Below are 24,721 nucleotides of genomic sequence, written 5' to 3'. Positions count from 1 at the left end.
TCACACTGCCCAAGTGGAAAGAAACAGAAGCAACCACCAGGAGGAAGAACCAGCCATGCTGAGCCTTAAGAAGAAACACGGCCAAGAAGGCTCTATTGCGCATATGAAGTATCAGTGGTGGCATCAAGAGGTGCAAGACAACCAAAATAGTAACAGAAACGGAACCTTTTTTTTCTCCCCACCTTAACAGCTCTGTTGTACGTTTGGATTCTAGCAAATAGAACATGGAACAATTAAAAACTTACATGAGCAGTTGGTTGTTGGTTTGCTTTTGGGTTTTGGGGTTTTTTTTGGTGTCAAAGCACAGAACCACTCTAGAAAGCGCCTTTTTTTTTTTCTACAAGTGTATAAATCCTCTTTAGCCTTAGTAAGTAAGTAGCTAAAGTAAGTTAGTAACTGAAAGTATTAAATTCTTCACTGACAATCTCCCAATAAGTATTTTATATGAAATCAAGTGCTGAGAGCAGCCTGTCTAAAAGCATAGCATATGACAGAGCTGTCAGTTACAACGTCATTCAGACTCTTCCAGATAGTAAAATTCCTCAAACAACAGTTTGAGGTTGTAGATACTGAAATTATGTTAGAATTCAGAGAAAACAGAACAAGAATTTAAACCACTGGTATACCACTGTGACAGCTACAGACCAATGTTGTCCCTCCTTTGAAACTGGGGGAGAGGTGTAATACATTCCTGGGGAACAGTTAGATCAGTAAAATTATGATTTTTATGTCTATCTGATACACTTCTGTGTGTTCACCACCCTTCCATTTATTGACAACTGCATAAATAAGGTAATATACTTACATTTAGTGGATGCCCATAATTGATGGGATGACTCTCCAAAGAGGCCTTTCACTTTCTTCTTCAGCTCTCGGCTGGTTTTCTTATAGAAAAATAAGTCTTTTTCCAGTTGCTGGACTTTTACTTCATATCCTTTCAAGGTTTCTGCAATGCCTTCACTATCTTGTTCTAGGACAAGTAAAACTAGTTTAAGAACCAAGTATCTCTGAAAAATCAAGATGCCCAACTAGACAGAATATGCCTTGTATCTTGCTGACGCTTTGCCTGCAGTGTGTACATTTTATCTAGTATGACACACGATTGAAAAGGCTATGCCTGTCAGTTTTAATAGGAATATTCAGAAGATCAAGATCAGTAGGACTGGTATCTTTCAACTTCCCAATATCAGCAATTTCAATACAAAAATACAATTCTGATACTGCTTAAAAAACCATTGTTTTCTGTTCATACAGACACCAAATGTCTGTTCCTCAGCATCCTGCACAACATCAGAATTAGTGACAGCCAAAATGTATCTCTGAACCTTATTCTTTTTTTTTTTTTTTTTTTTTTAGTTGGAATATAGTTATTTCTCAGTAGTGACTGAAGATACTACTTGCTGTACCATCCCCCCCAAGAAGCAAATACCTCTGAAATGATGCAGTATTAACTGTAGTTTTTTCTCATGTTCTTTGTGTTGTAGGGTCAGCTGCCTGTCACACTGCAACTTCATGTGTTCAAGTGCAGATTCTAATTCACGTATCATGTTTTCCTGGTCTATGACCTTCATTTCCTGTTCTTCAATCTGCAGTTGTAATTTACGTTCAGACTCACGTAGGCCAACAATCTAAGAAAGAAATATACCTCTCTTGATTTATCAAGCCCTTTTAATAAAAGCTTTTACCCTTCTGCTTAATAGATGAAAGCATACAAAAGCAATGGTCTCTACAGGCCATAAGTTTGTATTGGAAACAGACTCGCCCACTGCTACAAGTTCACACTTCAGAAACGAGCTCTGTACATTTCAATCAAATGGATTAGTGGATTTTTTAAATACCCTGTACAGACTTTAAACTGAAACAACAGTGTTCTCCTAATTCTGGAAAACTTCCAACATGCATCCCACAGACAACTTGTTCACAAAATCACCCAGGGTTCACCCAAGGTCACAAACACACACCATATCCTAATGCATTTCATTTTTATGTTTCCAGATGTCAGTATGATTCTTCAGCATGTGGTTGTACCTGCTGCAGGCAGTGACCAGATTTATAAAAAAAATAGAAATACTAGCCTGAGCTTTATGAAGCCTGAAGTTGGGAAGAATTTCAATATGACACCACTATTTAAATATGTTGCTACTCCAAAAGTTAGCACCATAGAGGTCTGGAAGGGAGCAAGGAAATTTCTAGGTTTGCAGCATCTTGTAAGCTAATGACCTCAAACCAAGATGTACAGAATTAAGACACAAATATCCTATTTAGCTTAATGTAAACATTAAAAAGATCTGAATTAATAGATCTATGTAACTGGAAGAGATTTTCACCAAAAGTTTGTTAAATTTATTTTTATTTCTTGACACCATTTCATTATTTAGACTAGTAACAGAAAATAGGATAACATATTATTCACTAGCCAAAACAAACCTTGTTGAAATATTTGAAAAGGATAGCTCTGAGCTCAGCAGCAGACAGGGAAACTAGTTTTCCTATGACATTACTCTCACTCTGTGAAAGAATCTGAGAAGATGACCTAAGCAAGTGCTGGCGATTCTGAATACTTTCATTCTTGTAATCAATAGCAGCCTCCAGGGCTTCAATTCCTTCTTCCAGCTGGAAAAGGACATGTTCTTCCTACAGAGAAACATGTAAGTGAGATCTAAAATAAGAGGTAGAGTACAAATCTAGAATACTTGTCTTGTTCTGCCATAGTACCCCTTCCATGATACAAAGGTCAATCAAATGGTTCATCACAAAAACTGAAGTCATGTTTCCCTTTTTATTCTTCCCCCATCCTCCTCACACTTTGACTTCTGCTATTTTTTTTTTTTTTTGGTTGTGCTAAGTTTTCTATTGGATTAATGAATAAATCAGGTCATTAAGGAGTCTGGTGATGGTAACTTGTGTAGGGAAGTGGCAGAAATGCACGGCCTGAAGCACTGCCGAGTATTTTGAGTAGTGAGGCAAGTAGGGTTGTTTCTCGCACATTATTACCTCAGCCACACACCCATACTGCTTCTCAAGACCTAAAAATAATCTGTACATTTTATATGAGTTTATTATGTCTTCAACTCAAGTGTGGACCATCCAGGTAATGACTTATTTTTGCTGTAAAAATATGGAGGCCTTCAGGGGAAGTTTGCTTTTTCATAAAATCCTATTAAAAAAAACAAGGGCCATCACTATGTGAGTACATTGTCTTGTTCTGTGTCCTGACATTAAAACATCTGCCTATGATAAACTGATGAACTTGTAGTTCCCTTATTTCTGTTTATATGATCCTTAGGCCAGTGGAGTTTGTCAAGGCACTAACTGAATTAAGTCCCTCTGAACATAAACTTTATTCACTGATACATAACTAGAGCTATCGTAGCAGTATTTTAACTTTGCTATTTACAAAAGTACTCAACCTCCATTCCTTGCTTTTAGCTTAACTAATATTTAGCTTATCTAACATTTCAGGTTGAAACACTTTATTATACAACACTACCTAAAACCTATATTTATCTCAAAGGTGCTTACTTACTTCAGTTGACAGCACGTTACCATCTTTCAGTTTCTCATCCACGCTTTTTCTTCTTCTGAGCAGCTGATCCCTTTCCGTCTGGAGAGCCTGAATTTTTTCCAGAATGTCTGTCTTATCTTCAGTGCTGCTGCCCTGAAGCTGCATACCTTTATCACACAGTTCCTGATCCAGCATACTTAAGCGAGTAGACAATTTCATACTATCTTTGTTTAAAGCCTAAAAAAACCACAGCAATCATAGATTAAAAACTGAGATACTCCTTCCAGTAAGAAAAATGTAGGTGAGACTCACGTTCTGCAGTGAAAGACTTGACTGCTTCTTAACATAGGACCTCTATTTTGGTAGTCAGCTACCCTAAAATCTACTATTTGCTCAAAAGATGAAAGAAAACCAATGTGCAGTTTTCTACATGCTAAAAATTAAAGGGACTAGTCATTATAAATTATAATACTTAAATTTCTATTCACTTTTGCTACTGAAAAATAAATAATGCAAAATGTTTCCCTGTCATGTTCTCTAGTTTGCAAAAGGACTGAGTAATTTTTAGATGTCATATTTATTTAATGCTCTGCAATAACAGAACTCCATAGTTCAGATTGGTTTGGGTTTTTTTGAATTTTGGGCAGAAAAAAGTGAATAAAGATTATTATTCTGTGTTATTCACATTTTAAATGTTGATGTGCCCAAGCCACGCAATAACTTCATGGCACTGGTAGAGATGCAGGTCACATGGCTTGAGCGTCTTCTGCTACCTATCTCTGCCCCCCACCCACTCCATGAGCCCGCCATCTTTCAGACAGCACTCTAACTGTGGTGAGTTTTGTGGTTTTTCTTAAATCACCTGGCTAGATCTCAGTTTCTTGATTTCCAGGTGGCTCTTCTCTTGCAATAATGCTTCTTTTTTGGCTACAATAGCTTCCCTTTTCTTTAAATCTTCTTCTAGTTCTGCTAACTGTTGGTGCTGTTGGAGAATTCTTTCCATTTCTTCATCCAGCCATTTCTTTTGCTCTTCTAATTTCTAAAGTTTAAATAGAGATCCAGAGAGCATTAACCAGGACTTTTTGGGTCAGCATTTTGTTATTATGTTTTTCCTTTTTTAGAATAACTGAAAAAATGGGAGAAAAAATTGACATTTCTAATGTTAACATATATTCTGCAACAAAATCTTGACTCAGAATAATACTGAAATTGGACTGACGTAAAAAGGGGCTCAGTAATGTTACATTGCTATATCTTGCATAAATGAATTTGTATCATATGCCTCTAATGAAACGTATTCTTTTTTTAAGAACAGTTATATAAATAGATGTCTTCTGTAGAATCATGGCAACTAGGTTTGGAAGGTACCACAAGAATCCAGCTAGCTCATCCTCAATGCATTTTAGTTGCCCTAGACCAACTATTGGTGGAAAAACATTAACAAGAAATTATGATGTTGAAAGACAATAAACAAGTGCTCCGATCCTGCCAGCATCCATTCCATTATAAATTTATTCTGAAGTCACAGTTTATCAGTGGATATATTCCAAGTAAGGCTAAAAAGTTGCCTTTATTTAACTTATAAAATTTCTTTTCACTTTTAAAGACTTTGGCTAACTCATGAAACTCTCATGTTCCAATGTCCACAACTAAAATAATGTACATGGCACTGCTGCATAGGATACCTACTTTTCTAACCCTGTTAGGAACAACCAAAACTACAGATCTCTGTCATTTATGTCAGAGGAAAAAACAAAAAAAAACCAAACAAACCATAGAACATTTATAAGAGAGCTCATTGGGGTCACCCTCAAACCTACCAGACAACCAAACATACTGAATTCTCAGGTCTCTGAATCAGCATCTTTCACAAATCATAGAAAGAAAAGACATTAAAGCCTCCCCTTTCCTTCATTCAAAAACAGTACAAGAGCTGCTAGACTATATTCCCAATTTTTGCTACAGCAAAAAAGACAGAACTCTTCTTCCAAACACTTTACAAAGATGACTATAGATGAAGAAAGAATTTTTTTTTCAGGGCCCACACAGATTCAGAATACATTAGCTACCTGTAGCTTCTGTATAGTTCCCACTGAGTTATTTTTCTTCTTTTTAAATGCAGCAATCTCTTTATCCTTAAGTTTAAGGATCTTCTGTTGTTGCTCCATCTTTAGTTGAAGTTCCTATAAAAAAACCAAAAAGTCCCATTCTTCTTGCCTCAGTCAGTCTGTTTTTAAAATGCATTTAATGTCAGAGTCCACACAAGTATATAATCTGAAATACTGACCCTAAATTTACATATAAATTTGCAATTCAAAGCTAGACAGCGTGTAATTAAAAAAAAAAAAAAAAAGCCGAAGAGAAAGGCAAACTGATGATTTCTCTGAAAATGTTTATAGGCAGTTATTCAGTGCATTGGTCAAGAAAGTCATTGCTTAAAACTATGGAAAGTCTAGCAGTATAGTTTATAGTCTTTGAGGAAGCAAAGGCAAAACTGGCTCATCTCATTCTTTGTCATAAAGAAACAGAAGTATCCTACTTTTATTTGTTGCTGGTCCCGCTGAATCTCTGTTTCTAGTTGCTTCTTTTTTTCGCTTTCCTCACACAGTCTCTTCTGTAGCTGAGTCTGCTGGTGCTTCATCTGAGCCACATTCTGCTCAAGTTCTGTTGCTTGTCTCTCATTTTGGTTAGATAATGAAGCCAGATTCTTAGTGTCTTGCTGCTTCTTCTGTAAGGCCTGAATGTTCAGGGCAAATTTAATAGAAGGAAAATTTAAAACTAAAATATGACTCAATTTCATTCTTTATTTTGCTGAATTCTTAAGAGTCATCAAGACTTACTAACTTCTGCCCAAACATTCACTCATCATTTCTGTGGTTTCTGAGCTATCTGGTAAAGTTGGTACAGACAGAATTAATCTCAAACAACATGAAAAGGTGAAGATAGAATTCATGCCTGGCAATACAATGAAAGTAGTAAAATCTAACAGAAATCACAGCTCTGGAAAATGTGCAGAGACATAACAGTGCTAATCCTGAGCTCACGTCAATAAATCAACTACCTCTTTCTTTATGGGGCTTGTCTGACCCACCATTCCAGGACTGAGAAGCATAGAGCACCTAAACCGGCCCTATACAGAATTTAAACTTAGGTATGGCAGAACTTAAAAGTATAGGGTCAGTATCAAACAAATATGACTGTATTGGGCCTGATCTTGCAAATCATCACAGTGGTTTACTTAGAGCTAGAATTTATATAGTGTTTTCATAAAACATCCATTTTATTTATGGCAGGTAATAAATTTGTGATAGTTTTCTTTTGTAGGTTCTTTTATGATACTACATACAATGGTGTATGAGCATCTCATATCAACCACCTCTTTCTTGGTTTCTTATCTACTAAGAAAATACTGTATGTATGTAACCACATATATGTTTAATAGAATTCTGAGTACAGTAGGATTAAATTTCTCATCAGCTTTTTCAATCCAATCAGCTTCCAATGTGTGAAACCGGTGAGAGTTTTACAAGCAGAGTGTTAAGGTTCAAAGTTGGTAGTGAAACAGAGATTTGAAAATCTTAATGGTCAGATCAGAAATACCTGAACTTTCAGGTTAGCTGCATCCATCTTCTTCCTGAACTCTTTTTGTAACTTGGCTTTATCAGGAATGTCTCTCAGCTCCTTAGTCTCCAGCTCCTGAAGCCGCTTTTGTGTTTCAGCCAGTTCCATTTTGGCTTGCTCAGATTCTTGCTCCAGTTTAGTTATCTTCAAAGAATATTGCCTGCTTACAGACTGAGCATCCTTACCTTAAAGACACCATATTCAAGTAGTTTAAAAACAGCAGGGTAATCAGTTGGAATGTAATACTTAATTCTGTAATTGAATCATTACTTACTTCATTCTGGCTAAACCAATAATTTCTGAAATATTTTCCAACCCTAAAGGAACATACAGTTTCTTTCTAACTCTGAAATAGAGACAAAGAAGTCTTAAACCTGAATTCACGAGTCATGTGATGTCGCCAAATAAAGTGCTGTCTGAGCACCAAAAAGAGTTAAATTCTTCTGCCTACTGCAGTTTTTGCCAAAGTGACTCCTGTATTTCATAAATGTTGCTTTTTCCAGAAGAATATGACATTTATTTATTATTCAACTTTCAGCTGAATAATCAGTAGACAATTTTGGATGGTGTTTCCACTCTCTAACTAGTCCTATTTGGGTGATCTTTCCCAAAGTACTGTTTTTGGGGGTACAGAATCTTTCTCAGTGCCAAAAGACAACCTGAACAGAAGGTATGCACAGAATAAGAGTGTCATGGAAGGCATTGAGCAAAGAGATCCTTACTGTCATCATAAGGCTAGTTTCTGGCAGGCATATATACACCAGGACAGCTGTGTAAGGGATATAGGCTAATAGGGACACTGACCTTTTCCCTCATCCATTTCTGACTCCTGCTTCTCTACTGCAGTGCTGGGAATTCTTACATTCCTAGCACAGTGATGTATCTTCTCTCCTATCCCAGACACCATTTGACAAATGCATGTCCATGAAGAGATCAGTAGCACTGAATATACATGAAAAATTACACTATTGGTGGGTAAAAGCAATAATCAGCAAAGCTTAAAACATATTTAACAAATACATCTGTGTATGATAGCAGAGTAGGCTGTAATCAACATTTACAGCCTTCAGTGCAATCATGGCAAGTAATTAATGAAAGTTATGAATATTTAAGTTATTAAAAGTACTCTTGCATAAGATAAAAACTAAGACATGCAGGGCTTCAGAAGTTCTGTGCCTTTTGTTTCTGAACTTCTTAATTTTCCCTACAGTAGCCAGTTACCTGTTCTTACTAATTCCTTAATAAGTTCCTCTTTCATTTTGATATTAAGAGCAAGTTCTCTCATTTTTTGCTCGGCCTCAGTGAGTCTCAACTCTGAATTCTTTAACTTCTTCATGTTAAAAACATGGCTTTTCTGGAGGCTGTCAATCTCTTCACCTTGAAAGAAAACAAAGCAATATGGAGATCAAAAATCTGGAATACACTCTGTATCCAAAAGACAGTGCTCTGGAACATTGTATGTGTGCATTTCTTCCACATGAAGCAAAAGAATCAAAAGGATAGGATAGCACAGAGTGTCTTTTTCCTGCTGTGTGTCTAAAACAGGGAAAGATGGTAGGCACTAGCATTTCAAGACCCTAAGTGGGAGAGAAAATATTCCTGAAATCATTTCAGTGCCCCCTGATAAGATAATAGCATCTATTTTCTTTTATTGAAGCAATCCTAAGGATTTATATCTAAACAGCTATTTGATGTGTGAACTGCTTTTTGGCTACTAACTATTATTTAAACATTAAGATCATGGACATCAGTTTCAGAAAGAGGAAGAAGAAGAGAATCTCAAAAGCCTAAACTGAACTATAACAAAAAAAAAAAAATTTGTCAAATACACATATTTGGCTGGGAAAAACAATTACATGTGCTAAAGACACTCTTGCATATTCTGATACTGTAGTAAGATTTGCTCTCATGACTTCCGTTTTACCTGTGGCTGTGTCGGTTTGTAGTACAGATTTGTTGGATAGACCAGACTCGTCTACTTGACACTTCATGTCACTTAGATCAGGAAGAAAGCACAGAGAAGCTTGTTTCCGTGTCCATGTTCGGTTTATGGAATGCCTAAGGAAGCATAAGTATTTGTATATTCTTTCTCATCTACTCTCCACCTCCCTTACCCTCCCTGATCTTCATGGTAGATTCTAGCCCCAAAACAAGGATTATGCAGTCCTTATTAAATCAAAAACCTTTGTCTATGCCCAGCTGATCCCTTAAGTTAATTGTCAGTAACATCATAAACAGTCTCATATTATGCCAGGATTAGACAGTAATACTACCTTTGCTATACATTTGTCTTAGAACTAACAAATTAAAGAACAAAAAAAAATTACTTAAAAGAGGTTTTCTTTTTGCTGCCTGTATTTTCCTCCTCTTCATCACTCTGATCAGAGAGGTGGCAGTGAAGGACTTTATCCTGATCTTCTATGTTGCTCAGTATCATCTGGCTGCGAGCACGGAATTCTGCCATTACCCGAGCCAAGCAGAAGGCAGGGGGGCTGGTATACACCTGTCAAAAAGCACACAAGAAACGATGGCTAAAAACACTTGCAACTATTTAGCAGTTCTTTACTGATATTTTTAAAATATTTCAATTTAAAAGTCTGTCATCACCTGAACTTTTAAGCAAAATTACAGAGGTTTTCTATAATAACTCTGAACACCTTTGTAACAAAAGGTTTTGCAAGAACTTAGAGCACTTATTTCTAATGTGAAAGAAGGCACTGCTAACAAGTCAATATGCAACCTATTCAATATATTGGTAAGAATAATAATTCATTTTTGATAATGATTCATATTTGAACCCTCAGAAACCCCAGGAAAACACCAGCACTTGTAAGTGCTGATTTTAAGCCTGAATGTTTTGGACAATTGTGACATAGCATATGTTGCAAGATACTAAAAAGTAATTTTTCAGAGTCATCAATGGGAAGCTAAACAGCATCTGAGAAAGACACCATAATTTGTCATGTCAGGTAAAGGAACTAAAATTTAACATGTGGATAAAACTTACCTTTCGGGTCTCTGTCCCTGAAGGTGGATGAAGGGAGTGTAGGAGACTCTTTGTGAGTGGGACACTGTACGGCCTCCTTGCAGATGCCAGAACAGATGGCCCATCTCCACAAGTATTTGAGAAGTCCAAAGTTTTCACATCTGTAAATTTCTCTAATTTTTCTTTTAGCTGACCAATAAGCATTTGCTGTTCCACCATTTTCTCGTTCTCATGGGGAAAAAAAAAAAACAAAGCAAAACTGGTGTTGATAATGAGCTCTGTATCATATCATTTCTAAATTCGTTACAATGGTCAAGAATCTTGCAAATCACTCACTGACCTAAAATTCTTTTGCTGTGCACAGGGAAATTCTGTAACAAAGATGTTTGGCATATGGCATACCAATCTAACACACACATCCCAATATCAATAAATTTTAGACACATTTTTGTCCAGAAAGACCTATTCCAGGTAAGTTACATTAGCTTATCTAGGCATCTAGTGAGAAGTAGATGACATACTTATCAGCCTGTGCTTGCTTTATGGAGAAATAAAATGGGAATTCAACAAAAATTTTCAAATGAAACACATGGTCTTAGTCTAATTACTTAAACATGTATACAGGCTTCCTCTTCTTCTTTGCGCAGTTTCACTTTAAAGATTATTTGTATTAATAAACATAAACATGTACATGATCCCAGGATCCCTTGTATGGGCTACTTTTTCTTCTACCCAGCCTCAACTTTGTTGACTGTGCTAGTTTGGAGAACTTACTTATCTGCTTCTCCTACAGCAGTCTCCATACGTAGTTCGAAACTACTTATCTTACCTAAAATGATTCATCCGTAAGGCCAAGATTATATCCACTTTCAACTCCCTCCTTTCAATTAATTTCAAAGTACCTTTAAAATCTGACCAAATAACAACAGGAATGTTGAAGAATAGTTGGTGATAATCAACAGAAAGTATTCAATGAAATATATTTCACATTCTCTTACTTTGACTACTACATTTTCATTGATTTATATATCTTGTTTTCTTAGACTGCAAGTTCCTTCCAAACACACATAGACAATGTCTTGGAAATTGACATTTTGTTGGAATACAATACATAATATTCCTGTGTTATAGCAAATAGAATATTTATATGAATACCATACTTGTTATGATTTTGGAAGCAGTTAAAGGTCAGCTGATCCACCCTGAAGTTATTATTTAAGGCTTTTAAGTCTCTTTGTCCCTGATACCCTTGTACATACAATCCCACAGTGCAACACCTGTTACATAAATACATATGTGTATAAACATTTTACATTTATCTAGTACCTGCTACTTTTAAAGTTCTTATTCTATCACATACCACAAAATTACATATTCCTGTGATTACAATGTAAAATATTTGACATAAATGTTTGATTTTTATTATTCTACTTAGAGGTTTTTACATAAAGGTGGCAGTATAGTGGATTAAGTACCAAAATGGTGCCTGAGAGCTCTCAAGCTTCTTTCCTGTCTCTGATACTGAAACAATCACGATCTTTTACCTGCGCTGTGACTGCTTCTGTTTATTACCTCTATCTTGTATCCTCCAGAATTTATATAAGCATTACCTCAGTATAATAAGTTGACACTATGCTGTACAGGTTAAAAATAAAAATGAAACTAGCCAGAGGTGACAGAAAAGAAAGTGACAGAGGGAGGAAAAAGATGATGACTCATATACTTACCTTTCATTCATTGACTCTCCCCAATCCATCAGCAAAGAAGAGGAAAAAGGAGAAAAAGTAGTATAAGGAAAAGGGTACTAGCTAGCCGTACTTATGCTTTTCTCTTTCTGAAAGTCAGATAGTAATTTATCTATTATCCACGTGACAGGCAACACTAGGATAATATTAACTATTCTATGTGTGGTCTCCTCGATCTTCAAATGTTACACACTTACTACCCATCATAATTTCATTAGCAAGCACAAGATCTAGAAAAGGAAGGAGGCAAGCAGTGCTTCCACTATGTCACTCAGTCTTCTGTAAGAGTAAATGCTCAGAAAACGATGAAATTCTGTCTTATAAAGTTAAAAGGGAATAATAATTATTAATAAAGCTGTAACAAGATACATTTCCATACAGCCTTTCAATTAAAGCATTCTACAGGATCTTTATGGTAATTTTTTTAGATTCTAAAGAATCTTTAAAGGCCTTTCACATCCTAATTCATGAATTGTCCTGAAATTACTTAGCAATAATACACATGTGGGGAGAGGGATCTGTGTTATGCTTTAGGAAGCATGGAGATTGTGAATGATTCACCTCATACCAGAAGACGGTGGCACAACTAGGCTAATACACAAATTTCAGAAATCACACTATTGTGCTTCATCCACTCGATGAGCTCAATTCATCAAGTGATACAGCTCTAACTCAAACAAAATGCCCATAAGATTGACATGCAGTTATGTCCAAAAAAATCCTGAGGGACCTGTCTTGAAATAATAAATGCATTCATATAGTGGAAGAATGGTTCAGTATGGTGTGTACCAGAGAAAAAAATACCTGTAATCTATGTGTTTCTTGAGCCTCCTTTAAAGATTCCAGTTGTTCTTCATTTTCCTGTAGTAATGTCTTTATCTTATTCTGCAGCATCTGCAGTTCATGATCCTTCTGGCTAAATACTTCTTCATCCATAACGAGGGCCTGCTAGATAATAAAAGAAAAGTTCAGCTGGGGAAAAGGGGGATTTATTATTCTTATAGTCGGAAAATGGAAAAACCCCACCACCACCCCAAAACCTCTTTTGTTGTTAAAAGTTGTGATCAAGAACTGCAAAGTTTTGCGGTATGTATGGAAAATTGTCAGAGTAGTTATCTGTGGTTTCTACCAGTTATTTCTTCACTTCTGTTTCATCTACTGATTTTCTTCCAACAAGCTTCTTTTTTCCAAAGGGAATAATGTACCCATAACCAAAGCTGCCTTCTTGAAGTATGTATCTAAATTCAATCATTCTCTTTAGGGTGCTGTGAAATGTAGCCACAAGATCTCAACATTAACCGTAAGATTACTACAGTTTTCAAAATAAAAAATAAGGACAGCTGTCCACATTCTGCAACTCAAGTGACAGTCTAAAGATTTAAAGAAATTATAAGAATGCTTCTTCAGATGTTCTTGTGGATAAAGAATCCCATATTGATTGAAGGAGAATTCCATATGTTGTTAATCTTCCAGAAAGTCCATAGAAGCCAAAGTATGGAAGCATCATGTCTTACTGTTCTAAAACTAGATACTTCTGTACCTTTCTTCCAAGAAAAGACAACTTTTAATAGCTTTTAAGAATGCACTGAAGAACCTGATGTCTCTTTAGAGAACAGAACTTTTTCCAAAGTCTATGTCCCAATGCAAATGTTTCTACTAAACGTAGTTGATAAGTCTATCCTGTCTGCCACTGCTGCTCTATCATTATGCAGAGCTGAGCCAACTACAGAAAAAAAAGAAGCTTCCACAGATGTTAGCATGGTGGCAGAGTGGGGCAGGATGAAGCAACAGAAAACTAAGTGGTATGTTTTCCATATTGTATTAAACTAAAATCAGAATATGTTTGCTCAGTTGTATTGTATATAGGTGTCAAGGATTTGGTGGGGATGACTGCAGGGGAGGTTTCTCTGAGACCAGGGTTTCCCCATTCTGGACACAGCCAGTTCCAGATGACTCCAGTAGACTCACTGCAGGGAACCACTGAGCCCCTCTGCCAAGATGGTTGGCACCTCTGTGATAATATATTTAAGAAAGGCACTTACAAACTGTGAGACAGGCTGAAAAGGAGGGAACCAAAAGAGTGAGAAAGAGCAGAGTGAACACCAGGAAGAGAAGGAGGAGGAGGTGCTCCATAGTGGAGCAGCAGATACACAGACTGCAGCCTAAGGAGGACCCATGCAGGAGTAGATGGATATTCCTGAAACAACTGCTGCCCATGCAAAGCCCATGCCAAATAGGAGGAAAGGTGTGAGGAGGAAAGAGCAGCAGAGAGAAACTGCTATGTACTGACCATAAACCACCCTGCTATGTCATGGCACCACTTGGCAGTGAGGGAGAGGAGTATGGAGTGAAGGAGTGAAGATAAGCCCAGATAAGCTGGGGAGGAAAGGTGTTGTTTTAGTGTTTGTCTTTTTGTTCCCCACTACCCAAATGAGTAATTTTAATTTTTTTTTTTAATTGGCAATAAAGTAAATAATTTTTCCCCGATTTAAGATTGTTTTTTAACTGGTAAGCAATCTCCCTGTCTTTATCTCAACTCAGAAGCCTTCTAATTCCTGTTCTTCCTATTTCTCTCCTTGAGTCTTGCTGATGGAGGGGTGAATGAATGGCTGGGTGGGAGTCTGGGTGTTAGCTATGGCTAACCCATTATGCCATTATTCTTATTTTGTGTAAGATGGCATTATCCAGGCAATCATAGGTGTTAGAAAAGAAATGTATGTACGCACAAGACTTTGTCCACCATTAGGTATTAATTCTGTCCATATGCAAGTCCTGCTCTAGAGTCTGTGTTGCCTTGTTAATTTTAGCCTCTCCCTAACCATCTCCTCCTAGATGTGGGCTCACCAGAGCAAATTTTAAACTCAGCTCTTACACTGTTTTGAATCTGGGAAACAGAGGTTTAAAATAAGCTACAGAAGAAAACCAAGAAGTAAGAAAAAAGCTGTGATTTAGACTGATTGAGAACAAAGACAAGACAGAATTTGCACATGCAATTGCCTGATAACAACTTACAGGCTTATCACAGTTTGATGTGCAAACTGAAAATCGGTTAATGTTATAAAATTCTAACTTGTTGCAGCACTGTCCTACTACAAGAGACTCATACTAGTTTTCTAAGCTGTTCATCTGATGTCAGAACTTCAGTCAGTTTCAAACTAGTCTACAGGTAAAGTTACAAAATTAATTTTGAGACTGTTTATTGTACAATAATCTGAATTAGATATTTTGCTATTTGTAATCAACATTTTAACTCAGTGCATCCAAAATACTCACTTCCTAAATGTATATGGGGATGTTCCCAAAAATAATATTTATTTGATCATGTGTCAGTTCTGTGAGGAGACATTATCATGCTTGAAAAGGCTGACAGCTCTTCTCCCCATAGGTCATTTTCTAGCACCGTTACCTGCTATCTGAGAAAGAGCATGACAGCTTCCTCATGGGATATCTGCATGCTAAGAATACCATCTCTTGTTTTGAAATTCTCATCTCAGCTAGAAAACTGTTAAGAAGTATGATGCCACCAAAAAGCAGAAAGTTGATATATAATACAAAAGCATTGTTAGAAAACTGATGAGACAGAGAAATCTGTAAATAGTTTATAAACTCAGTTAGCTAAAGGCATGATAATGAGAAGGAAATGCAGGAGTTCTTGGCAAGAACATTGCTGAAAAAATATAGGTTAAGAAATTTCTTATTTGCAACCTCCTAGTATTAGACAGACCAGTATACTACAAACATAGTATTAGATAATATTAGATATAAGTTGCAAAACCTATCCCATGGGTTATCTGTAAGTACACTGGTATCTGTGAAAATACCTGCATTGTAGTTATACCCGTAATGCTTCTGACAGACTAATTTGCAAGATTCAAAACTTCTGAGTTTACAGGTCAACTGAAAGTAGTTAATGTGGGTTAACCCCGGTAGGCAGCTGAGCACACACAGACACTCACTCACTTCTCCCTGCTCAAGCCCAGTGCGACAGGAGAAGAGCAAAGGAAGAGTAAAAGCAAGAAAACTTGTGGGTTGAGATAGAAATTGTTCAGTAAGTGAAGGTGAAGTGGAAGAAGAGAGAAAGAAAGCAAGATAAGTAATGCAAAAGCAATTAATGTAAAACGAATCACTCACCACCTTCCACAGGTAGACTGATGCCCAGCCTGCTTCTCAGCAAAAAATAGCTAATACATCCAAGCCCTTCTCCTCTCCCTTTTTATTGCTGAGCATGTAATATGCGGTGAAATTTCTCTTTAGTTGGTTTGGGTCATCTGCCTGGTTGTGGCCCTCCCCCTGCCTTCTGGTGCACCCCCCCCCCAATCTATTCAGTGGGGTGGCAGAGGCAGAAACGGAGAAGGCCTGACACTGTGCTCACACTGTTCAGCAAGACCTAAAACATTGGTGTGTTATCAGCGTTGTATTGGTCATAAATCGAAAACACAATCGAAATCTCTTGAAGGTTTCCCCATCTTCTCGCATCACCCACGAAGTGTACATGAGTCCTTGAGCAAAAGCAGTCCCACAAACAGGTTTGCCTTTTCCTGAGGGAGGAATAACCCATGCTGCCTTTCCTAGCCAGTTTGCTACACACACTACAGGGACCTTATCTCCTTCTACAATACATGGGGTTTTTGTTTGGGCATGTCCAGGTCAGTTAGCTAATCCTCTGGTATTAATTAACAAAGTGGTTTCTGCTAAATTTGCATCCCATTGCTGACACACTCCAGTGCCCGTTCCTTTCAGTGTACTCTTTAACAGTCCATTGTATTGTTCAATCTTTCCAGAGGCTGGTGCATGATAGGGAATGTGATACATCCAATCAATGCCACATTTCTTGTTCAGGTGCTTATAAGATTATTTCAGAAATGAGTAACATTGTCTGACTCGGTGCTTCCTGGGGTGCCATGTCACCACAGAACTTGCTTTTCAAGACCTAGGACAGTGTTCTAGGCAGTGGTATGGGTACCATATGGTGTTTCAGGTGGTGGTATGGGTACCGTTCTGTCAACTTGCCTTGTTCAGCAATATCTAGGGCCAGTGGGATGGATTTCACTTGTGCATATTGACTTGATTCATCTTTCCCTTCAGCAGTTTCTGCAACTTGTCATATGGAACGCCACACAGCAGATTTCTGCCTCCAGTGATTTCCCACAATATGACAGGACCCATTAGTAAACAGAGCCTATTGTTTCATTTACTGGTAATTTATTACAGAGTGGGGCCTCTTCAGCATGAGTCATTTCCTCAGGCAATGCTCCAAAGTCTCTGCTTTCTGGCCAGTCCATGATCTCTTCCAGGATTCCAGGGCAGGTGGAGTTCCCCATTCAGGCTCATGGTGTGATTAGCCCTACCCACTTACTCCACATAGCACTGGTTGCATGATAGGTAGAGGGGATATTTCCTCTGAACATCCAATGCAGCACAGACAGTTGTGGTGCCAAGAGAGGCTGAGCTTCAGTACGGACTACTTCTGGAGCACCTTGCATCCCTTCTAGCATCTCCTTTTCAGTTGCGGTGTAGTGGGCCTCAGATCCTCTGTACCCACAGCTCCAAAACCCTATAGGTCAACCGTGGATCTTTCCAAGGGCTTTCTGCCAGAGACTCCAGTTGAAGTCATGCTCCCTGGCACCAGCATAAAGCACATTTCTCACACTTGGTCCTGTCTGGACTGGCCCACAGCCTACCACACAAACAGTTTCCTGACTGATCTGTTCAAATGCTTGTCACTGCTTGGGGACCCAGTTGAAACTGTGCTTCTTCCAGGTCACTCCACAGAGAGGACTTAGAAGTTGACCATAACCTGGAATATGCATTCTCCAGATTCCCACAGTGCCTAGGAATGCCTTTTTGTTAACTACTGGGGACTTGGCTGTTATCTTACTGATCACGTCTGTTAGGATGTGGTAACTCTCATCTTGACATTTTGTTCCCCTAGAAAACTAGATTTCTCCTAAAGATCCTTTGACCTTGTTTTGTTTTATGGCAAAACCACATAAGAATCTGAATTTTCTTTTCCCTTTCTCAAACACTTTCTCAGCTGGTTGCCCCACACAGTGATGTCATCAGTGCACTGCAAGCTTTCTGGGGCTTTTTCATGTTCCAGTGCAGTCTGGATCAGTCCATGGCGAAAGGTGGGGTTGCGCTTCTACCCTTCCACGGCAGTCAGTTCCAAATTGGACACCCTTCCACATCAAAGCTAACTGTGGCCTGCACTCTGCTGAAAAAGGGACTGAGAAAAATGCATTGGCAATATCAGTTAAGGCCTATCGTTTGGCTGCTTTTGACTCCAGTTCAACCTGGAGTTCTAGCATGTCCAGTACAGAAGCACTTAATGGTGGCATGACTTCATTTAGTGATAGTCCACTGTAAACCTCCACGCTCTGTCAGCCTTTTGCACTGGCCCTATGGGACTATTAAAGGGCAAGTGAGTCTTGCTAATCAACTGTTGGCCCATGAGTCGATGAATCAGTTCCTAGATGGGAATGACAGAGTCTCAGCTGGGATTATATTGATGTCTGTACACCATCATGGTAGCAACTGGCATTTGCTGTTCTTCAACAGAAGGATCATCCAAGAAGACAAGCAAGGTGGACAGCTTTAACCTTCTCTGAATCCACAGTGGCAACATCAAAGTCCTAATGGTACCTCTTTGGATCCCAGAAGTACCCTGTTTTGCGAGAGCAAGTGTCAAGGATATATGGGGCCTCTGGACTGGTAACAATAGGATATTTCTGCTACTTATTCCCTGTTAGGCTCACCTTGACCCCAGACAACAACTGGGGTCCCCCATCACTCCAGAAATCCAGATGTGTTCTGCCCCCTTGTACCCTGATGGCATTAGGATACACTGTGCACTGGTGTTCACCAAAACCAAAGTAAATCTAATTGTCCCTTTTCTCCACTTGGTCAGAAGGAGAGCACCCTATTCCCAACAAGAGCATTTACTACCTGACTCCTGTAATTACAAACCAGAAGTTTTTACACCCTAAAAGAAGCCCATGTCTCTCTCTCTTGCCCAGGGTATGTACAAGAACTATTCACAGGTGTGGTCCTACTAGAGACCAGCACGGTCCTTCCATGGTGAAAGGCATGCGGTTCAGACCCACATGGACATAAGTCCATTGGGTCAGTATCAGAAAGAGGAGAGGGGTCCTCAGCCCATCTATTGCATCTCAGAAATTGCTCGACAGCAACCAGAGCAGTAATGTTCCTGGAAGGGCCCTTTTTAACCACTGCTTTTTCCCATAATTTACATACACAAACTTCCAGGACCAAGGTAGGTGCACCATCCCACTTCCTCATATCCTCCCCACAGTCACACAGATAGAACTACAGGGTGGCACAAGGCATGTGCCTGTGGTTCCCTTCCCTTTGAGCAGAGAAAGGCTGACGTGGTAATTGAGATGTTGGGCTGCAGGGGCAAGAAGGGATAGAGGTTATCCACATTCTCTTTGAGCTGCGGGACCTTGTAGAACAGTCTTTCCACAGCTGAGATGCAAGCCCATAGCAGGAAGGGGGAACAGAGATTCTCTTAGAATCACCAGAGCTGGCAGACCAGTCTATACAAAGTTGGTGCCTCAATGTCAGCCCAATCCATCATCGCTAGGTTGCTGGTGCATGATGTTGGTGCACTCTGTACAGACTTCTGCCACACAGATCATGTGCGCTGTACGTCATTTGGATCTCTGGGGGCCTGATTGTCCATATCACTTAGACCACCTCCACCACTGCTAATTCCCTCAGACACTGGATACCTTCCTTTGTGGTACTCCCCTTGCCTCAATGGGTTACAGTATCTTCCTTAAGAGAGTACCTTGTCTTCATGCTTGGTAAGAGACACCTCTGAAAGCTGTGGGTGGCTGCCCCTTCTCTGATCCCTCTGTCAATCCCACAGTCCCTAGCAAAGGACCTCAGCTGCTGTGCTTCCCTACCTCCTAGTTCCAGACTGTAAGCCCTTACTGTTCCAGCACTGGAGCAAGCAGTGTTGATGAACTGATGATTCGCTCACCTTGTTGATGGACAAAATCTTTCCACCTATCTTGCAACTTGGTCATGGATAGGGACTGGGTAGTTTCCACCTCTTATTACTATATCTTTCCTCCCCTGTCCTGGTGCAGAATAGGCTGCCTCTTCTGATTCTTCCTCTCTCCCACTCTCAGGAGATGCTGCTTCCTCTGTTTCTTCTTGACTACAAGAGCAACTATTACAATTGAGGGTTTGGTCTCTGGTTTAGTGTCTGTTTCTGTGGCCTCAGAGCAAGAGACCTTCTCAGTGCCTGTTTGTGGGCTCTTAGATCCAGAGAACATCTTGCATCTCTGAGGGCACTGAACAGTGGATTGATAGGCATGGGTTAGGTCCCAACACAGCCTTAGAAGTCATTGTGTTTCACCTTTCCTCCTTCAAATGGTGTATTAGCTTGATTGGTTTACAAGCCTGGTCAGGCATGAAATCCCAAGCTACTGAATGCAGTAACAGCCCTATGCACCTGCCCAACACCTCCCATACACCCTGCTACCCCAGGAATTAGTCACCTTAAAGCACATTCCTGTGTGGCATCCCCAATTAGTTTAACCTTATGAACAATAATCAAAACCAGGATCACAAAACACAGCCGTATGAACAGTCTGATTACATGAGGATATTTAGGGAACTGAGAAGTCATTGCCTCAAGGCTATAAAAGCCTATCCTGGAGGAGAGGAAAGGATAGGGTCATTGTTTCCTCTCTCCACAAAACATCCCTTGGAGGAGAAAAAGGGAAAGTTATAGTTTCTGGGTTTGTCCATGAGATGGTTCCTGGAGTACTGGGACACCAGTGATATAAGACTCAAATACCAAATTAGGCTGAAGGCCAGTGGTTTTATCAGAGCTATCCCAAGCAAAGGAAAACAAAGTGATAAAACAATACACTAAACAGCAAAATCTGAAAACAGTCATTAGTGATTCTTGGGAGTCTGTTGTAGAACTAGAAAGGAATCAAGCATCAGAACTTTCAAGGAAACATGTAAGTCAGCACCCAAAGTAAATATGCCAGCATCATGATCTGCAACAGCCACTCAAATAACAACTTAACAGGTATAACAGCTAGACATTTAATCTAGCATACTCCAATAAAATCTGTTATTATTTCAAAGGCCTTAAGTCCCATGTTAGGCACAAAAAAAGGACTATTGTGGGTTAACCCCAGTAGGCAGCTAAGCGCACACAGCAGCTTGCTCACTTTCCCCCTGCAACCCCAGCGGGATGGGGCAAGAGGAAAGGAAGAGTAAAAGCAGGAAAATCTATGGGATGAGATGGAAATTGTCCAGTAAGTAAAGGTGAAGTGGGAGAAGAGAGAAAGAAAATAAAACAAAACAAATCATGCAAAGCCAATCCCTCAGCACCTCCGAAGGCTGCCTAGCCATTTCCCAGTCAAAATATGGCTAACCTGCCTGGACATCCTCTCCCTTTTAATTATTGAGCATGATGTTATATGGCATGAAATATCTCTTTCATTAGTTCAGGTCATCTGTTTGTCTGTGCATACGTTTCCCAGCCTTTTGTGCACCCCCAGAAGAAAGAGAAAAGAAAAAACAAAACAAAACAAAACAGAGAAAGCTTGATGATCTGCAAACACTGTTCAGCAAGATCTAAAATGTTAGTGGGTTATCAGCATTGTGTTGGTCATAAATCTAAAACACAACACCCTATGAGCTGCCATGAAGAAAATTAACTCCATCCCAGCCAGACCTAGCACACTAACATAGCTAAAACCAAAAATCTAACAGTTTAAACAGCTCAGCCTCATAGAATCATCTTGAAGCTGACTAGCCAAAATATAACATTACTTATCTCTATCATGATTAAGATGGTTATCTATTCAATCATCCATCAGAATAAAGCAATATCCCAGGGATTAGACAAACAAAATTATACAAGACTGTGAATTAAATTTGTCAAATTAAGTATAGGTAAATCTAGCAGGTTTACGTCTTTCAAAATTGAGTTCAAGTCTTAGCAGACTGCTCTTTCACAGATATTTAAATAATCAACTTATAATTAAATACCTGGCATTTCTTTAATTCCCTCTTAAGCTGAAGAATTGTGATGTGATGTGGCTCTTGGCTGGTCCCAGTCCCTATGTCAGTTTCCTGCATAGTGAAGGCTTCCTTCCTTACTTTCTGTACCATAGTGATCCAGCTCTGCAACCTGTCACGCTGACTTCTTTTTAAGCTAACGTCATCATTCAAATGAACCAGAAACGGGAAGGCTTCATCTACACAGTTTCTGTAACTGGAACACTGAACCTGAAGCCGTGTGAGCTGCTCCTCAAGTGAACTGATACGAGTTCTTTCTTGATTTAAGTTGTGTGAACACTGATTACTAACTTGACGGTTCTGCAAAGCTTCTCGAAGTAATCTAATTTCAAGTTCCATTTCATCAATCCGATCTTGATTGGGGTTGTAATTTACAACTGGTTTATTTCTAATGTTTTTGGCTCTGTTGGCATATTTGAGGGAATTTAAAGATTCATCAAAGTCTGATGAGGATGGACTTATACATGTTATCATGACAGTCTTGGCATTTCCTCCAAGGGAGTCTTTCAGAATACGAGTGATTTTAGCATCCCTGTATGGAATATGTACACTTCTCCTTTTTGGGTCTCCAAGCGCACTGATGACATTTCCCAAGGCCAACAGACCACTGTTGATCTGAATTGATTCTTTGAAGCGTTCACCAGTATTTCCAGTCTTTGTCACCCTCTCTGATCCTGCCAAATCCACAAAATGAAACTTTGAAGCAATCATCTGGACTGATTTCCAAGATGAATCCTGTGCAGCATCAGTATTTTTCTGAGACTCTGCAGACAGTTTCTGACAAATACTGATGGTAAAAATGGCGTGAGATCGACTAGAGTGCTCATTCATTTGTGTTGTGCCTGTGTGACGAGCTGCATTGCCACTTTCCAACAGGGTTATCACTTCATCTGCACAGTCTACTTGGAATTCCTTAGCACCAACAATCACTTCAAACACCAAACCAAAGAAAGTAAGAATAATTCAATTAATTATAAAACTCTTCAGCAAAAGTTTAAAGCAATTAGGAATAGTCAAACTGTAAACACATATTAGAGAAACATACAAGCCTGCATTGTTATGAGGTCACAGCATGTAAGCTATAGAAAAATATTACATCAATACGTGCAAAGCATGAGGTACAACACATCTGAAACCTGCAGATATTTAATATATGGATGTATTGTGTCATAGCATTTGAAACAGTATCCTAAACACAATACATAGCTTTACTCACACATTGAGATATGCAATTTGCAATCTAGTTCTACCGAGAAAAATTATGAGCAAAGTCAGCTCAAAGGATATTTTGCCAGTTTTTTTTTAAAAAATAAAAAGACTAAAAATGAAAAAAGGTTTGTAGTAGAAGTTATTCCTAGTCTATGGTAAGAACAGAATTTCTGTTCTATATAGCTTGGGTCATTGGGCCTCTTGCACAGGTACTTATTAGTAATTTAATAATATGGAAGTGTACTTCTGCCAAGTATTCCTACCAAGCATGTTTTTTGTTCTTTGTTTTAACAAAGGATGGAAAATGTCCTAGCACAACCTACTGAAGCTGATGTGAACTGAAGAAGAGAAATATATTAAAATATTTTGTGGGATCCTTATGAAGCAATGATATTGTCTGTAAGATTTGTGCTAAATTAGGGACTTCTTCCAGCTACAGACAAGAAAACCATGACAGCTCAATGCAACAGTATACTAATATTAGAGCAGACACAACAATTAGAATATAAAGAATAAATAAATTAAAAACCCACACTACACCAGATTATACAGTTTCAGAACAAAATACTTCTGCTGCAGATTCTTCCTGCATTTTCATGTAGTGAACAGAACCGTAAAATAAGGGTTAATTTCAAAGTCTCCAAAGAACATCTAATGCTACTCTTAATGAAATGTTCTCTTCCGCTCATTTCAAGGTGAAAGGGGGGCAGATATTTATGGTGTAAGTAGCTTAACAATTGTAATTCTGAAGGGAGGCAAAAAGTCTAGACAGAATTTGTGGAAGCAGTAACTGTATTCTCACTTGACCTTTTGCTGCCATTTCTGACTGAACATCTATATTGTCCACAGGCATCTAAACCTAAAACTACTTCAAATCAGCTAAACTTAGTTTATATTTTGAAAATTTAACTTTTTTCCAGTATTAGTAATGAATAAGCTATTTCAAGAGACGGCAAGAATAACTTGAGCACACAACTGAAACCCAGCACACCAAATTTTAGAGCTGAAATTCTACCTGTATTTCCCTTTTCATCTTCTCGGATATGTAATTCTTTCACAGAGGTCTCCAACTCCAATAAATCTCGAAGTTCTTCCTTGTAAACCTCTATATAAGATACTTTCACATGGAAGTCAATGTTATGGTTTTCAGAAATATGCTGAAATAATTCCTGAATAGCCCGTGGGATTATGCCCTTTTCATCCTCTGAAACTGATGCTAAAATATAAGCAAAGATATCACAGAAGCTTGCAGTCATTTGCTGCATAAATTACAAAGACTGGAAACTGCAATTTGTTTGTCTGAGATCCACTACTCAATATACTAAGGAATCTGAAGAACTTAGTGTTCCGAGGATTTTTGTAAATACTTGTTTTTCTGGTGTTCAGAATATTTGTCTGCATAATTAATAGGATTCAAAGTTAAGTTCTAAATTACATAATGTTATAGTCACAGAAGTAATAAAAATATGGAAACTACTTTATTTCTACTTATTATGGTTGGCAGTGATATCACAAGGTTTGAGAAAGCATAAATTCCACATATACAGCAAAGACCATTAGTAACTTGGTGAGACAAGATTTGTG

The 24,721-nt window shown here is 38.6% G+C and overlaps 1 protein-coding gene across 1 annotated transcript in view; it reads right to left on the bottom strand.

The window, feature by feature from the left end:
• KIF27 (kinesin family member 27) overlaps positions 1-24,721 on the bottom strand; it is a 32,061-nt gene that overhangs the window by 5,140 nt on the left and 2,200 nt on the right. The window contains exons 2-16 of the mRNA XM_074933161.1: positions 24,153-24,353; positions 21,899-22,857; positions 12,662-12,805; positions 10,134-10,340; positions 9,454-9,629; positions 9,051-9,184; positions 8,348-8,503; positions 7,106-7,311; positions 6,045-6,242; positions 5,575-5,688; positions 4,368-4,544; positions 3,527-3,742; positions 2,428-2,634; positions 1,430-1,628; positions 806-970 (exon numbers count right to left, since the gene is read on the bottom strand). Of these exons, the coding sequence (XP_074789262.1) occupies positions 806-970; positions 1,430-1,628; positions 2,428-2,634; positions 3,527-3,742; positions 4,368-4,544; positions 5,575-5,688; positions 6,045-6,242; positions 7,106-7,311; positions 8,348-8,503; positions 9,051-9,184; positions 9,454-9,629; positions 10,134-10,340; positions 12,662-12,805; positions 21,899-22,857; positions 24,153-24,353 (3,459 nt within the window). The remainder of the gene's footprint in view (positions 1-805; positions 971-1,429; positions 1,629-2,427; positions 2,635-3,526; positions 3,743-4,367; positions 4,545-5,574; positions 5,689-6,044; positions 6,243-7,105; positions 7,312-8,347; positions 8,504-9,050; positions 9,185-9,453; positions 9,630-10,133; positions 10,341-12,661; positions 12,806-21,898; positions 22,858-24,152; positions 24,354-24,721) is intronic.

This window comes from Athene noctua, chromosome Z, assembly GCF_965140245.1.
Source record: "Athene noctua chromosome Z, bAthNoc1.hap1.1, whole genome shotgun sequence".
Classification (NCBI taxonomy): domain Eukaryota; kingdom Metazoa; phylum Chordata; class Aves; order Strigiformes; family Strigidae; genus Athene; species Athene noctua.
This window is presented reverse-complemented; position numbering and strand designations above follow the sequence as displayed.